The sequence below is a fragment of the Urocitellus parryii genome, chromosome 1 (assembly GCF_045843805.1).
Source record: "Urocitellus parryii isolate mUroPar1 chromosome 1, mUroPar1.hap1, whole genome shotgun sequence".
Classification (NCBI taxonomy): Eukaryota; Metazoa; Chordata; class Mammalia; order Rodentia; family Sciuridae; genus Urocitellus; species Urocitellus parryii.
In genome coordinates, this window is record NC_135531.1 from 162687428 (window position 1) to 162705037 (window position 17610).

A 17610-nucleotide genomic window follows, 5' to 3' on the forward strand; every position below is an offset into this window, starting at 1 on the left:
AAGGGTTAGCCCCATAGAGACCCAGCGCCATTCCCAAGGCCCACTTGCTGGGGCAGAATGGACAGTGCCTACCCTCATCCTCTCCGCGTTTCTGCAGGACAGATCATCTCCCGCTTACGTTGGTCTGACGGACCATCGATCACTCACTGAGGAGTGTGTGGAAGTGAGGCACACATTCAGTAGAGACCGCACCTCAAATTGTGAATTTTGATCCTTTCCCAAGCCAACAATACTGGACACTCTATGCTGGAACGTGGCAGCTAGCCAGAGCTCCCTTTCGGCCACCGGAGGAGGAGGGGAGACGGCCGTACCCTGCAGCGTACTGTGCTGCTAAGCTTCGGTGTCTGGCAGGTCAAGTGGCTTATATATCGGACTTATATTTTCAACTTACAATGGGTTAAAGGGACACAGCCCCATCGTGAGTCAAGAAGCATCTGTAGTGGACAGGCCCGTTTCCCCTCTTCCGTGAGACCTTCCCTTCCTTCAGATCCACAGCAATCTTTCTCTGGGTTCCCCTCCTACCACGCTGACCAGGCCTCCTCAGGCCCTCCACCTGATCTCTCAACGTCTGGACTGATCAGGGCTCGGCCACGGCCACTCTCCTGTCCTACAAGCCTCCTCTGAGGTTCTCACCACTCCGGCTGTCACTGCCCTGTCCATCTTGCTGTCTGTGAATCAGCTGTATGTCAGCACTCAGATCCCACCCAGCACTCAGTTTTCCCTACTGGACATCTGCCCTGGGATCCACGCACCTAAAATTACCACGGCCACAGTCGAGCTCTCGGGCCCTGACCACGATCCCCAGCAGCCTTGCCTCAGAGGTTTCACACCTACAGAAGGTTCAGCTCAGACCATGGCAGCAGGATCATGCCGTTGTCTAATCAAATGAAGGACAGAACTCTCTCATGATCTCTCCCTTGGAGTTCCCAGTTCTCATCAGAACTTCCTCCTGAGTCCCCCATGTGCCCAGCCACCCTGCCTCCCTCAGCCCAGGGCCCCTCCTTGTCTCCACTCACGCCTCTCCAACCCCGGCTGAAGCTCTTTTCAGGCCAAGGGACTGCGATTGTCACAAACCTTCAGAGACACCCAGGAGGCTGAGCAGGGCGGGTGCACCTCAGACACAGCTCTGATCCGCCAGGGACCCAGGCAGCAAGGGGAGGGAGTGACAGCTGAAGCCAGAGGCCACCCAGAGGCCCTGAACCCAGTGAAGAACCTTAAGGATTCATGGGGGTGGGGGATACAGAAGGAAAAACCAGGGAATGGGTTCCAGGTGTGCATCCGGCAGAGACAGCTCAAGCACCATGGAGAGTCCCGAGATGGGGGCCAGGAACAGGGGGTACAGTCCTGTGAATTTCTGGAATCCACCAACTGTCAGGGTTTGCAGGGACCTTGGTGCTTTGTCCCTATGGAGTGAGGCCAGGACACTTACCTTCTTTATATAAAGATACAGAAAAAAAAAATGGCACCATAAAGTGGAAAACATAAGAAATGTTAACCCATCGTTATCCTTTGTACCTTGGAGGAATCAGCTTGCGTAAGCAAAGAGAGAGAGAAAAGAAAAAAAAATTGCTAAGAAAGGCTCTATGCTGGGCATTTATATTTCCCCTACAGTAAAAAATAAAAACAAAACAAAAAAATGGAATAAAACAGAGCCGTGAGCTCCTTGATTTATGACAGAAATGAGCGGAGGTGGGGTGGGGAGCCTGGTTTTAGGTATTTGGAAAACGAAACCCCAGGTTTCAACATCTCTGTGTGGGGGCCAAGGAACAATCTGGTTTCTGTTCATATTTACCCTTTCACTCCCCATTGTCCTGTCGGCTGCTAATGTGAGGAGCGTGATTTAACGTCATTGGTGTTGTGTTAAAGGGGATGAATCATTCACCCCAGAAGGACCCTCATCTGGCTGCACCCCCCACCTCTGGCAAGGCTAATGACACAGGGTGGCTCAGATGGCGCAAAGTACAGATCATAAAAATTTAAAATACTACTTCCCGGGATTATCAATAATGAAGAGGTCCCCACGTGGAGAGGCCCTGGGATTGGCAGGGACGATAAATAAAAGTGTCGAAGTGCTGACAAGGGGCCAGATTGTGTTTTTAAGAGCTGGAGCTGGACTTGCACTGGCCAAAAATAGATCCACGCCATGACCTCAGCTCCTCCCTGCTGCAGAGAGAGGTTCAGGGCAGGACAAAGCGCCACCGGCCGCTGAGCACCCACCATGCGCCAGCCCCACGCCGGGATGCCCACCCAAGAGGATTCACTTTATTCTCAAGACTTCCCGGAGCACGTCCTCTGATCCTGAGGTCTCTCACCTAACACCACGCTCTTCTTCCCATTGTCCTAGTGAGGTCAGTCACCTCCTCAGGACAGACCGACTGGTAACGGGTGCAGCGGGTGTGCAAGCGCAGGCTTCCCGGGCTCTTGGCTGTGAACCACCTACGTCTTTAGACACCAGATGCCTGGCCAGGGGCCAAAGCGTCACATCCTGTAGACCAGTGAGCCCTCGCACTCACTCCATGGGGAAGGGTGGTCATCACACCCACTGTGCCAACGAGGAACCAGCATCTGAGAGCAGAGATGACCCTCACATGGCCACTAGGAGGCAGGGCTCAGACTTGAACCTGAGGTCAGCTCCAAAGTGCCCGCTCACACCTGTGCGCTGACCTGCGGGGCCTGAGCACGACAGGGCCCCACTCACGCTGTTGAATGTGGGGAGCAATCGTCTTATCTCAGAAGAGAGAGGCGAGTTGCCCAGAAGGTTTCGGTCCCCTCGGGCACTTCCCACGTCCTGCCCTGTCCCTCAGCCCCGCTCTCTCTGTGGGTTGAGTCTTTCCCTGGCCCCTGGAGCTTGCTACTGAGCAGGAAACACAGGCACAATGTTGGCACACAAAGGACCTTGGCCTCAGCGAGGTCACCCACCCTCCCCTCGCCAACTCACAGTCAGGGATACGGAGCCCAGAGACGGGGAGGGGCGTGGCACAGGCCACGGGAGGGACTGAGTCAAAAACAGGCTGCTCACAGGAACCTGCAGCTCCCAGTCCAGGCGACCTGCACGGGATCAAGCCTCTCCCTTGCTGGACTTGACTTTCTCAGAGGCCAAAGGAAAGCTTGGCCAGCGTGGCCACAAATGGACCGTCTGCCCCAAGAAGTCTATGGCTCAATTCTATGGCAATGAAAGTACAGGGCAAAATGAGGGACTCTCTCAGGGTCGTCTGTGGTCCAGAGGCCCAGGGCACTTCATAGCCCACTCCCTCTTGCTGCCTGGGACTAGCTCTATGCTCTCCAGGAAGAGAAGACTTCGTCTTAAGACTGAATTGATGATGATAATAATACTGATAATAACATCAACAATAGTAACAGCTTTGCATTAAGCAGTTACTGTGATGAACATTTGGCAGGCATTGCTTTCGTTTTATCCCTTAAAACAATTCTTAGATGAAAATGTTATTCTCATGAGGAAAAGGAGACTCAGAGTGGTGAGCAACCTTGCCCAAGGTCACACAGCAAACAGTGGGTAGGGTTAGTATCTGAATTCAAACTATGCTGCTAGAAGGCCTCCCTGTACCTACAGGGACACTGGCCCATTCCATGGTGGACAGAGTCAAAGTGAGCAAGCAACACCAAGCTCTCCCAGTCTGTTTCACCATCTGTAAAATGGGGACAGGGATTGAAACAAAAATCTGATACAAGTTCATGGTTAAAAAAAATTAAAACTATAGGATAGAATCTTCAAATGGACCCCACCCACCCCATCTCTGTTTCCCAAACATTTAACAGCTTCTTGTTGAAACAGTTTTAAGAACTATAAGAATATAACATATATACACATAAAGTCCTTCAGATTTGTCCAGGTTATCACAAATGACAGGATCTCTTCCTTTTAATTGCTGAATAATATTCCATTGTGTGTTATCATTAGACAACACAAACGTGTTAAAACATCCCACTGTACCTCGTGAATATTTGCAATTATCATGTGGATCACAAATAAACTTCTTAGAAAACAATAAAACATACACACACTGTGCATGTTCCACAGGGGATCCCTCCACGGCACTCTCTGAAGTTCTGCCTTCGTCCCACGTGAGCGTGAGGACTGTACCTCCCTCCCACAACCGCTGCCTAGTCTTCCACATCCAGCACCAGAGTTCCCTGGAACAGCCCTCCCACGGAAGAGCCCGAGTTCTTCCCAGTTAAAATGTAGATGACTTTTAAACCTCTGCATACATACATCTGGTTTTGCATAAGTAAGAACAGATGCCCTTGGAATGAACTCCCACCACAGGAAGCTTATCAGTCCAAGGGTCTAAAGAGTTTGAATTCTATAAACAATGCCAAAACACTTTCTCTAAAATATTGCATCAAGTTATATAAACAACAAGAGTGGACTAAGTCGGATGTGTTCCCAGCATTATCAATGCTGGATATTCTTTTTAAAATGTTCTGCAAAAAAATTCTCTTGCCAATCTGATACGTAAACAATTTGTTTATATTTTTTTTAATTGTGATTTTATTTTTTTAAAACATTTATTTTTTTAGTTGTAGTTGGACATAATATTCTTTTATTTTTATTTATTTCTATGTGGTGCTGAGGATCGAACCCAGGGCCTCGATGTGCTGGGCGAGTGCTCTGCCGCTGAGCCACAACCCCAGCCACACATAAAATTGTGATTTTAAATTCTAGAAAAAGTTTGACATGATTATTGGTCATTTTTATCTACTTGCAGGAGCTGCCTTGCCAGGGCCTTGGCCCCAGCATGTGTGCTGAGAGTCTCTGAAGATGGGGGCCCTGGGGACCGAACCTGCAGAGAGGTGCCCTTCTGGGGCTCCCTGGGGGAAGGCTGACATTTCTCTGATCCTGTGTCTCAGGGAGAGAAAGAAGCAAGGGAAGGGCAGAGAAGGCACAGAGGCTTCAGTGAGGAGAGTGGCCATCCCCTCTGCCCAGTATCCTTCAAACCCCCCTGAGGAGCCGCAGACCACACAGCTCCAGACACTGTCCCCTGAGACCTTGTCATTCCCAGCATGCTTCACTTTTACAGTCTCCTAACAAAATTGTCTTCAGTGGGCATGATCTGGTGTCCAGTGAAAGAAAAGTAATCCATCAGTGAGCTCTCTCTGGGCCAGGCCCTGAGCCAGGGCTAGGAGATGGTGTCTATTTCCTGACAGGAACCCTGCTGCTTAGATACCATGATCAATTTGCAATTGAAAACTACGCAAAGCCCAGAGAGAGTGAGCAATTTACCTAAAGCCACACAGGAAGTGGATCGCTTAGCTGAGATCAAAACTCACTTTGTAGAACTAGAAAGTGCACGAGATCCACCACACAAAATGTGAGCATGAGGGACACCAAAAACTGGCCTCTGAAAGTCTGCATTCCTCACAAGCTGGTGAGCTGACCTTTTCCGGGATACCTGCCTGGGGCCCTGCAGCTGGCCTGCCTCTCCATGGTTCCCTGGGCTTTGCCACCAGGGGCTGTCCTGACGGCTTTGCTTTGCTCTCTGCAGACCTGCCGTCCACTCCTGGACACCACCCAGCACGCCTGCGTGCAGATCCTGGCTACATCATTTTCTCGTGGTGTATCCTAGGACACCAGGCCAACTGCGAGACTAATTCTGCGTCTGTAAAGTGGGAACAATGGGAGCAACCTCACAGAGAGTTGTAGGGCTCTCTGAGCTGGTGGAGGGACACAGAGAAACCGCAGGCCCCAGGCGCCAAGTGCATGTTCCGGAATTGGGTGTCTACCAGTTCACGTCCCAGTTTTTCAAGAGCTTGCTCCCATGATTCAGAGAAAGCCACTCGACTGCTGAGCTTTGAGTCTGTGTCCCCGCTGGTCAAGTGTAGAAACTGAGCCCGGGTTAAGCCAGATGGGGAATGGGTCTTTTTCAGGCAGCATTTCCCACAGGCCACCGTGTGTCAGTGGGCTACTGAGATGACGCAAAGCCAGTGTCCTCAAGTCTGGGGGCAAATGGAGCAGAGAGAGCAAATCCTCCCCACAGCCAACCTGGTACCAAGTCTCAATAAGGGCACCACCTCCCCTCTTCCGGGGCCCTGTCCCCCGTGGTGAGCTCAGCAGTGACCTCCTAGCTGGCTTGTGCCGTCTGCTCTTTTCTCTTCCCCCACTACCCACTGTGTGACGGCTGCAGGAAATAAGTCACCTGTTTGGAGTAACTGTCTGGCACTGTGTGGAGGAATGATTGGAAGAAAAGAGGAAGAAGCCTGAGGATCAGGCGGGAGACAGACCCCGTCCTGCATTCCCCTGTGCCCGAGGCAGCCAGCATCGCCTTCCTAAGACAGAACCCTGTGCCGCCGCCCTCCTGCCCTGAACTTCCAAAACCATGCGCCAGGCCCCACGGAGCCAGAGCCCCCTCACCTCTCTTCTGAGCCTCCCCCTCAGTGTCTCAGCCAGCCCAGCTCCCCAGTGTCCCCCATCCTCCTCGGTGCCTGCTGCTCGCTGGTCCCCCTACCCCGACTCCCCATGCAGGGTCTCAGCCAGGATTCCACAAGGAACCGCAGAGCTCCCGACCACCCTCCTACACAATCAGCCCTCTCAGCTTTACCCCCTCTCCCAGGAAGCACCTTATCCTTTATGGCCCTTCTACAGTCTGCATCTGCACTTCCATTTGTGTGACAGCTTGTTTAGAGTCCCTCTCTCCCTCTGGACTCGGAGCTCCCTGACGCTTTCGTGGCTGCACACATGTGGCCTAGCACAGCGCTTGGTGCAAAGAAAGCACACAACAAGGTATTCTGACTGTGTGACTGGGTGGGTGGGTGGACAGCTGGATGGCTAGAGGAGCAAGTGACTGATGGGTGGAGGTGGAGAGGACGGGTGGCTGGGTGGCTGTAAGAGCGCTACATGGAGCCATGGCCGTACTCATGGGTGGTCAGGGCCGGGCGCCAGGAGAGCTTCTGTCTTACAGGTAGAGTAAGGGTGAGAGGGGCATTCTGCACAGAAGGAGGGGCGTGCTCCAGGAGGAGGAGGCACAGAACAGGGACACTCTGGACAACTCCAGGAAAGGGTTAATCAGCCCTAGGGATGGTTGGCATTTGGGACAGGATAATTCTGTGGGGCACAGGGCGACCCACCATGTGCTCTGCAGGATATTTAGCAGCATTCCTGGGCCTCTGCTCAGTGATGCCAGGAGAATCACCCCTCCAGTTCTGACAACTGCACCTGTCCCCCCTGGAGACAAAGTGACGCTGTTGGGAAGCGCTGTGCGAGAGGCGTGGCACGCTGAGTTCTAGGCATGGAGCAGGAACAGAGGGAAGGAGCACTAGCAGCGAGGTGGTGGCGGGCTGGTAAGGTAAGGGCTTGAGGGCGACATCATGTGGTAAAGAGGGACTGCAAGGGGTTCCAAGGGAGATCAACTGGCCACAGCTCTGGGGAGGCCCAGGGCAGTGCAGAGAGAAGGGGCAGAGACCACCCACAAGGCAGAGGACAGTGGTGGGCATTGGACAAGAAAGAACCCTGGAGGCGGGGGTGTCGTCTCTGGGGAACCACCCAGGCCCCACCTGTGGACCCAGGAGCCTGCCTGGGAGGGAGCTCAGGAGGAGCAGTGGCCATGGACATGCTTCTCAGCATCACAAAGGAGACCGCTGGAGTGCCTGGTGTGCTGGGCTTCCCCGGGCTCTCCCACTCTGACTGGGAAGCTTGGGACAGTCGCTGCACCGACCTGGGCCTGGTGTCCCCACCAGCAGAATGGGTGCCTGAAGCTACCCCACACAGCCGCTGAGGAGATGAACTGAAAGCCAGACAGCAGAGGCCAGCTCGGCCCAGACAAGCCCATTGCTATGGTCTGGATATGGTCAAGGGTATCCCAAAAGATGCGTGTGATGGAAACTGAGAACTCAGCACAGCCAGGTGGCCAGTGGCAAGTCTCTAAGAGGTAGGGCCTGGTGAAAGGCCAGGTCAGGAGGTGCTGCCAGCAGAAGGGATGAAGGTAGTTCTCCTGGGCCCTAGTTAACTCCTGAGAGAGAGTCGTGAGTAAGTCTGGTTCCTGGATCTCTCCTGCTTTCTCTCTGTGATGTTCCCTCACACATGTGACCACCATGATGCCATCCAACAAGTTGTGACACAGTCACAGCTGGCACCATGCTGTTTGAACTTCCAACCCCAAAACAGTGAGCTAGTAAGCTAAATAAGCCTCTTTTCTTTATGAAGTTCCAAGCCTCGGGTATTTTGTTATAGTAAGAGAAAACAGGCTAAAGACCTCATTCTCTCTGTTGAGCCTCCCAATTTTATTTCCTCCTGATGTTCACACTCCATGCTACTCGAGATTATTTAGTGAACGAACCCAAAGATAATTTTGAGTTTTATACACCAAGCTCATTCCATATTTTACATTTTCCAAAGAGAAAAACTTCAATGTTGAATCCCCCAAAACATTTCAGCTTCAAATAGTTACCATATGACCGGGATCTAATCAAAGGGTTAAAACCACACTGGGGCTTACATCACCTCCTCCACATCCCTGGGAGGTGAGTCTTAACATTACCTCCCTGTCTCACACTCAGAGAGGCTGAGGCTGTGTAGTTTCGGAAATCCACTCCAGTCCTTAGTCAAGGTAGGCTGGCGAAAGGTGGAGGAAAGATGTGATCTCACTTGAGGTTCAGACACTGGTAACCACAATACTACCCTAAGCATTTAGAGAGCTTCTTCACGGAATTCACTTTTAATACATTTCTCCTAATGTCAGGGGGAAGGCATGTTTGCTCTTGTAAATATCATAAAATCTAAATATTAGCACACAAAACTGTTAATAGAGTTCCCCACTCAGAGAAGACAGAGACCTGTGGGAGGAAAACCAAGTCACTCTCTGGTGAATGACTGAATTTGAGACAGGGAGACAAAATCTATGGAATCCCAGGCCAGCTTGTTCCTCATTCCTGTGGAAGTGGAAGGTTCTGGAACAACACTTTCCAGATACTATATCCGAGATGCTTTCCCAACTCTTTGCTTTGGGAAGTTACATTACTGCTCTGTGTTTCCGTTTTTAAAATGTGAATCAAAGGGCTGGGACTGTCGCTTGGTGATCTAGTACTTGCTTGCATGTACAAAGCCTTGGATTCAACCCCAGTACAAAAAAAAAAAAAATTGAAGTTGCAACTCCAATATTCTATTAAAGCTATTGAGAAAATGGAAGAAAAATGCGTGTGTGTGTGTGTCTGTGTGTGTGTGTGTGTGTGTGTGTTACAGATGACTGAAGACAGCCTCTAACATTTAAGAAGTACTTGATGACTGTAACTATTTTTCTTTTATAGTTAGTTTTGTGCCTGATGCTTTATGAGTGAGACCACATCTAACTTCGTTCTGACCATGGTGAGGTAGGCAGGATCCTGCTCACTTGAGGAACCTGAGGTCCACCCAGCAAAAACATTGTCATAAACATCAGAGGGAGCCTGTGGTGTGACCCTGCAGGGATGTGCCCCTGTGGGGATTTGCAGGCAAACTGGGACCCACTGCATGTTCGGGATTCATGGCTTCCTTTTACAAACACGCATGTCCATCGTGGGGATAAGGTACTTATTTATTGGCCATCCTTTGGGACAACTTTCTGATATGCCTGGACTAAATACTCAATGCTTATCAGGTCTGTCTCCTCCTTCACTGAGGAAAGAAAGTACCAGGGTGGGAAGTGTAAGGGGAGAAAGAGACCACAATGAGCTCTGAATGACCTGCAGGCTTGTGCAAGGTTAAGAAAAGTGACCCCATCACAATCCCTTCTCTCTGCACAACTGCCAGGAAACGCAGGTCTGCAGCCTGTAGCTGTGAGCCTCACAGAACCCCAGGAAAACACTCCCCTCCTCCTTCCCCAGTTCCACTTATATCTGGCTTCCAATTCCAGCACTTCCATGGCTCCTTCTGTGAACTTGGATAACTCACCAAATGTTCCTATAAATGAGAGTGCATGATTCCTGATTCCCAGGGCCGCTGCACATCTAAAACAGCGACTCTCAACCTTAGCTGCACATAGAAGTGTCTTAGGGAGATGTCACTAACATGGACACTGGGTCTCACCCCAGAGATTCTGATAAAATTGTTCTAGGGTGTGGTCTAGATATTAGGGGTTTTAAAATCTCTGATGATTCTGATATGTTTAAAAAAAACTGAGAAGATCTGATATGCATGTAGCAAGGACTAAATTAATCCTGTCTCTTCACATTTTGAGTGCTAACTTCTTGTTCAAAATTTATTTTTAAAGGCTTTATCAGTTTCTGAGAATGGCCCAAGAAAACCTCATGTCTGCCCCCCACCCCACTCCAGCACCATCTCCTACTGACCACTTCTGCACTTTCAAAACAAATGACTCGACCCCAGCCAATCAGCAGGCTCTTTATCTAGCTTTGGCTCCTCCTCTCTGGATTGGATGGAGCCAAGTGGTAAGACGCACAGTGCCCTCCTGGAGATGCCAATGAGAAAAATCAAACAGACGGAATGATCCATTGTTCACTCTTCATCCTTTGCCTCCAAATCTCTCATATGATGGCCCAAAACTCACATTATAAACCCCAAGCACTCTCAGGTGGACAGTGAATGACTGTTTCTCCCATCTGTGCCCATGGGATGGCAACCCCTCGCCTTTGTATGAATGCCCACCTCCATTCTTCATGGGCCACTCCCATGTCAGGAGATGTGCCATCAGCCATCACTCACCCCAGCCACGCCTCTCCCGGAGACATTCTGCTCCAGGCATGCTGTCCCCAAGGCTCCCCACACTTTTCACATGTGTGCTGCTGGCCTCAAATGCCTGTCCCTCCATGGTCTTCCTGGAAGGTTCTTACTCACCTTTAAAGTCCCAATCCAAATGTCCTCTGTAGCTTATCTAACTTGTCCCCCAGTCCTATCCCCAAGCCTTCCCCAGCCTCTTCCCACTTCAACAGAATTTAGCTTGTTCCACCCATGCACTCTCAGAGCCTTTGTGATGTTCAGGTACAGCATTCACCATGACACATTACTTTCATTTGTCATACTGAATAAGTGTTCTGTAATTTTTTTCTTTTTATAACCAACTCCTAGATAGGGACAGGGCCTTAGCAGGTGCAAACTGAATGCTTGTTGGACTGAATCCAATTCTCTGTCTTCAAATGTACACCAGCTAATTCTTGAAACACCTCCCAAAATAATCAAGGCAGGTTTTTCCTCTGTCACTATCTAGAAGCTTATTTGTATTCATCGGCTGTGATAAAACTTTAACAAGGAAAGCCTGATTTGCTTGCCCAAGCATACAGACACAAACCAAAAAAATGAAGAAACACTTACCATAAATCTGAAATAATACAAGAGATGTCTGGTCTCTGGAGAAAATAGCTACGTTTTACAAGAAAGGGGGCATCCATGGCTGATGGGGGAAAGAAAGGGATTGGGATGGGATTGCGTGCCATTTTATTTCCTGGGATAGGGGTGCTGGGGGATGATGAGGGGAAGAGCACCTCGTTTACCTTCTCCGGCGCAGGCAGCTGTAAGTGATTGACCTCCAAGGGGGTGATGAGGGGGACGGTCTGGAAGCCATCCTCCACCGAAGGTGGCTTGGTGCCCTTCTCCCCCGGGTTACTGTTCAGCTTCACCATCCTCACGCCTTTCTTCCCAGACCTAAGGCAAGCAGTGGGTTCTGGTTACAGCAGGAGGTGAGGAAGGGAGAGAGGGCTGGCGACAGAGAAAACTGCGCTGTCCTCAACAGCTCCACTTGGGCGGCTTTCAATCTAGTGATCAGTCATTGATCTTCCGCTAGATTTCCTGACATGATCCCCATTGTCCAGTAAAACTTCTTTAATCATCAGAACATGCCACCTGCCCACAGAGCTCAATAGCCCTCAAATTGGGGAAAACAAGGAAAATCCCAGACCTACATTAAAAAAATACAAGCTTAAAAAATACCCAAACACTACAGCTGAAATATCCATATAACCCCAGTGAAAAGCTTATTCTTAGTGCAGAACGAAATCCCATTATTCTGGGTCCCCCTGCAGTATGATAAATTTCAGCTCGCCACCCTGGTTGCTATTTCATTACATGGCTTTCCTTCAGCAAACCCCCCCTCAAAAAAAAAGACAATGCATTCACTCAATGTCTCCAGGTGTACCCTTCACATCACACGTAGACTGCACATGACGTTCAATTTCATAAAACAAAAAGAGGCTGGCTTGAGCTGATCCTGTTATTCAGCCATGGATGCCTCCATTTCCTCAATAGCAGAGGGCCATTTTTTTTTTTTTTTGGTTCCATGGAAAGTTAGCGGCCCCCATATTGCAAGATTGCCAACTAAATAAACAACCCGCATTTATTCCTCTCCAGCTCCCTTGGAAGTCAAACAGTGCTTGTACCCCACCCTCAAAAGCCAAGCACAACTGAATTCCTCTTGTCAATCCTGCTGATGGAATGTTACCCCACAAAACGAGGCTGCTGTGGGGAGGACCGGGTGGTAGGATTTAGAGGGTATTGGGGAGTGGTTTCAACAAAAACAAATGCCTACTTACTGCGCTGCACTCTTGGGGTCAGAGCAGATTCAAGCCAATTTGAGGAGGAGGACAAACAGGAGTCCTCCCGCCCCAGCTCGAGCCGTGGTGCTGAAGGACAGCGCCTTGCGTGCGTCTGGATCCGAGCTTCTGCGAGCGAGCGAGGCGCCAGCGAGCGGGGAAGATCTGGCAGCTGCCTGCCTGCTCCAATCGCGCCCCCTCCCACCGGGATGGCTCCCGCACCATCTGTCATCTGGCACCACCTGCTGTTTCTCATGCATGGCCACAACCACTGCATGGGACAACGGTTTCAAAAAGTGGGAGGGACTCTGGCCACATCAAAAACAATACACATTTTAAAAATCAATAGACATTACATAAAAAGCAATCCTTGAGCCTTTGGGAAACTGGAAAAGCAGGCACATTTTTAAGAAGGAATCACCTCCTCAGACCTTCCTGAATAATACCGAGAAGCAGAAGAACTCCAGCCCTGCACTCTGGTCTGACCCACGGTCAAAACAGAAATGAAAGATTATTTGCTGTGTTTTTCCCACATGGTGGGCAATTTTCTGGTCCCTTTCCGGCTGTCTCCGTCATTTGCAGAGCGTGGTTTGTAACAGTGCCTACTGTGGGGTTGGGGTGAGGTGCGAGTGGGACACACAGAGAAAGCATCTGGTACAGAGCAGGGCAAGTGTCAGCGCTGCACACGCTGAAGCCGCTGCTCCACAACCACACCGTGATCATACAGGGCCACGAAGGCCACAGAGCTCAACAGCCCAGAACTGGGACTTGAGCCCCGCTCCATCGCCACCAAAGTCTACATCCAGCACGTGGCTTACGGCATCCAGGTTAGTGTGTGGAATCAGAAAGGGCAAAGAGCAGTGTCACCTCCACCAAATTCTGAATATACCAATCTTGGACCTTCTGCATTCACTCTCTGGGCCTTTGCTCCCTTATCTGTGAATGAGGACAATAACTCCCCTCGCAGAATGGTTGTGAACATGAGAAGAGAGTATGCCCGAGGAAACCCCTTTGGACGTGGGAGCCAGATCCTGAGTGGCTGAGCCACATCAACCTTAGGGACTGCGCGAATCCCCTCTCCGAATCCTCCAAGGCCAAGACCATTGCCGATGGTTTCTCCCAGCTGCGGTTCCAGCCACTGTTGGTTATTCGTCCCCAGCTGAAGTGCTGTTTAGGATGCATTTTACAGGGTCCATCTGTCTTGGCATTTGTCAGTTTCCTCCTTTGCTCTCAAGAGGCCTCCTTTGCGTGGTAATTCGTTTGGTCACCCTAGCCAGAACTCGCATGTAAGCATGCACTATTCTAACTAAAAGCCCAGAAGAAAATAAACATATTATCTGTATGTTCAGTAATGAAATAAATGTGTGTGTGTGTGTGTATGTGAGAGAGAGAGAGAGAGAGAGAGACTGCTGAGACAACTCACTTTAAACATAATAATGTACGTACATTAAAATTGAAAGGATGGGCTTTTGGCTTTCAGCTCAAAGGAGCCAAGGCCAACTATCTTCTATCATCCTATATCCAACAGCAGCCACCTCTTCCATATCATCCAGATTCAACAAGATGAAAGTCATATTACCAAAGTAAACTGGGAGGAAACATGGGTACCAGATCCACCTGGACCCCAAGACTGGTCCCCTAGTTCTTTCTTCCAAAAAGAGATTGGTGGTGAATTCACCAAGTAAACAGCTGGTCCAGAGGCCTGAGTTCTACAGCAAAACTGACCAGTCAGAACACCCAGGCCCCCCTGCAGGAATGCATTCCACCTCTTCCCTGGTCATTAAGGCCCTCAAGGAAGAAAGAAGCAGAGAAACAGCAAAGTGGAAATCACTTTGGATGTGACCATCAGCACTGCCTAACAGATGAGCACTGACATTTAGCTGGAGAACTCTGGGAACCCTTTGGGAAATGAGGGACTTCCACACTGGGTCTGCAGGGTTGATGTCCTCTACTCTTAGGACTTCACAGATGGTATCCACAATGGAGCTGTAGAACACCCAGCTGGTTACAAACTACAGAGGAAAATATTTCAATAAAAAGGATCATTTGACAGTAATAAAAAAAGTAAAGGGATAAGAAAAGACAAATCATAATAATACTGGCCCAAAGAAAGCTGAAGTAGCTATGTTAACGTTAATATCAGACAAAGTCGATTCCAAAGAAAATTACAAGAGATAATGAGGGGCATTACATACAACAAAAGATAAAATTGTTGATTCACTAAGAAGACAAGACAATCTTAAATGTGTATGAACCTAATAAAAACGTGAAGCAAAATGACACAACAGGAAAGAGATTTAGAGAATACCACAATAACAGTCGGGAACTTCAATGGTTCTCTTTCATTAACTGAAGAGCAAACAGAAAATAAGTACTGATACAAAACAGGACTTCCCAACCTCACAACTATTCATTCTGGAGCAGTTAATTATTTTTTGTGGGGGAGCCATCGTGAATTCTTTAGCAGTATCTCTGCCTTTGCTCATTAGATGTCAGCAGCATCTTTCTTTCAAGATGTGACACTTAAAAATGTCTCCAGACATTGGCAAGAGTCCCACGGGGGAAAGCAGAAAGGGACAAGACCACCCCAGCTGAGAACCACTGTTACAGAAGAACCGACATTTACAGAATATTCCCCCCACAACAGAGAATATACATGCTTCTCAAGTGGAATCACCTACAAGACAGTGTGCATTCTGAGATGGAAAACAAACCTGAACATTTTCTTTTTTAACTGAGATGGGACAAGGAAGTTTCTCTATCCATAACAGAACAAGGCCCCAAATCAGTCACAGGATAATAACAGGGAATTTTCCAAACAACTGGAAACAAAACAACTTAATTCTAAATAATCTATATGTCAAACAAAAGGTCTCAAGGAAAATTAGAAAGTATTTTGAGTTGAAAATGAAAATATAAGATATCAAAATTTGGGAAGCACAGCAAAAGCGGTGTTTAGAGGAAAATTCACAGCCTTAAATGTGTATGTTATAAAAGAAGTCGAAATAAATATGCTGTGACTTGGAGAAAATAAGAGCAAAATAAAAACAAAGCAAACAAGAAGAGACCATAAAAAGCAGATATCAAAAAGAAAAACAATAGAGCAAAGTGATGTAAGCAAAATCCAGTTATTTTTAAAGATCCATAAATTTGATAAACTCTGGAGAGAATGAACAAAGAGAAAAGAGGAATCACAAATCACCAGTACCACGAATGACAGAGCTTGACACTGTTGTGCAGGCAGACCTTAAGAGAATAATAAGCAACTCCTGCAAACAACTGATGAAGTAGATTGAATGGCCTAATTTCTCTAAGCCACGAATCAGAACGTGCTCCAAATGAAAGGTTAACCAGAATAGTCCTAACCATGAAGGAAATGAATTTGTGTTTAAAATAGTCACCCAAATAAATCTTTAAGCCCAGGTGGTTTCACTGGTCAATTCAACCAAAAAAAAAATCTAAAATGAAATGACACTGATTGTACATAATCTTTCTCAGAAAATAGAAAAGGAGGCAAACATGTTCTAACTCATTCTATGAGGCCAGCAGTAACCTGATATCAAAGTCACTCAGAGATAATACAGGACAAGAACACTACCAGCCAATATACCTCATAAATGTAGGTGCTAAAACGTCAACAAAATAGAAAATCAAATCCAGCTATAGGCAAAAAGGAAAATAATACACCTTGAACAAGTGAGCTTTCTCTTAGGAGTGAAATTGATGGAGAAAAAGCTTTCAATTAAGTGTAACATTAACACAATCTAAATGCTTAGAAAACTTGGAATAGGAGGGAATTTCAGTGACCTGGTCAAAGGTGCCTTAAAAAATTAATGTCACATGGAAGCGTGAGAGAGTGAATGCCTTCCTCCAGAGACCTGGGGCAGATCCACAGTGTCCACTGGTGCTACTTGCTGCCCAGCACTACTGGGAGCACTAGCCAGTGCCGTGAAGCAAGGAACAGAAGAAGCTCACAGGTTGGCAAGAAAGAAACAAAACTATCCTTGTTTTTCAAACATGATGGTTTACATAGAAAACCCAACAAATCTGTTTTTTTAAATCGTTACAACTAATAGATGGGTTTAGCAAAATTATGAATATATGAATGTGCAAAATTAATCATATATATATATATATATATAATAGCAATAAACAGAAACCAAAATGTATAAATATCATTTACAATAACTCCCCAAAATGAAAAAAAAACCCTGGTATAAATCTAACAAAATACATATAGTACCTATATGATAAAACTACAAAATGCTTACAAAAGATCTCAAAAACCTAAATAATTGAAGACACACTAATTCATGGATTGGACACTCAACATAGGAATAATGTCAATTCCCTAAATACTGATCTATGGATAAATTTTTAATTCTAATTTTCAGCAAGAATTTTTGTAGATCAATAAGATCATTCTCTTATGGAAAGGGCAAGAAACTAGGGCTACCAAAACAAATTTTTAAAAATTTTTATTCTTCTTTTAAAAAGAAGAGTAACATAACCACCCTACCCAATTTTAAGACTTACTACTATAAAGTTACAGTATTTTATATAGCATTGTACTGTCATGAGATATGTATATATTAATAGGTCAATGAAAGAGAAGAGACAGAACAGAAATAGACTCACAAATATGACAAATTGATTTTTGACAAAAGTCCAAGAACAATTCAATAGAGAAAATAATCTTTTTTTAAAAAAAAAGTTGTAACAAAAACCTTGACCTACTCTTCATGTCTTACATAAATATAGATCATATATCTATAAAACAATTGAAAGCTCTATAAAACATTTAGAAGAAAACACAAGAGAAAACCTTTGTGTCCTAAAGCTAAGCAAATAGTTCATACATTTAATATCGAAAGCAAAATCTACAAAAGATAAGACTGATAAGTTGGAGTTTATTAAATTTTTAAAACTTTCGCTTTGCCGATGACACTGTTAAGAAGATAAAATATGAGCAACAGAGGAGGAGAAAATATTTGCAAATCATAGACCTGACAATGACTGACATCCAGAATATACCAAGTATGCTCTGAAGCCAACAATAAGAAAGCAAACACCACAATTAAAAAGTGAGTGAAACTCCTATAGCACAAGAAATAAAATCAAAAATCAATAAATGGGATG

At 47.1% G+C, this 17610-nt stretch overlaps 1 protein-coding gene across 1 annotated transcript in view; it reads right to left on the bottom strand.

Annotated features, from left to right (window-relative positions):
* The window catches only part of Nsg2 (neuronal vesicle trafficking associated 2), a 51282-nt gene extending 39717 nt beyond the window's left edge, over positions 1-11565 (bottom strand). Inside the window, exon 1 of the mRNA XM_026414802.2 lies at positions 11437-11565. Coding sequence (XP_026270587.1) covers positions 11437-11565 — 129 coding nt within the window. The remainder of the gene's footprint in view (positions 1-11436) is intronic.
* Positions 11566-17610: the final 6045 nt, after the last annotated feature.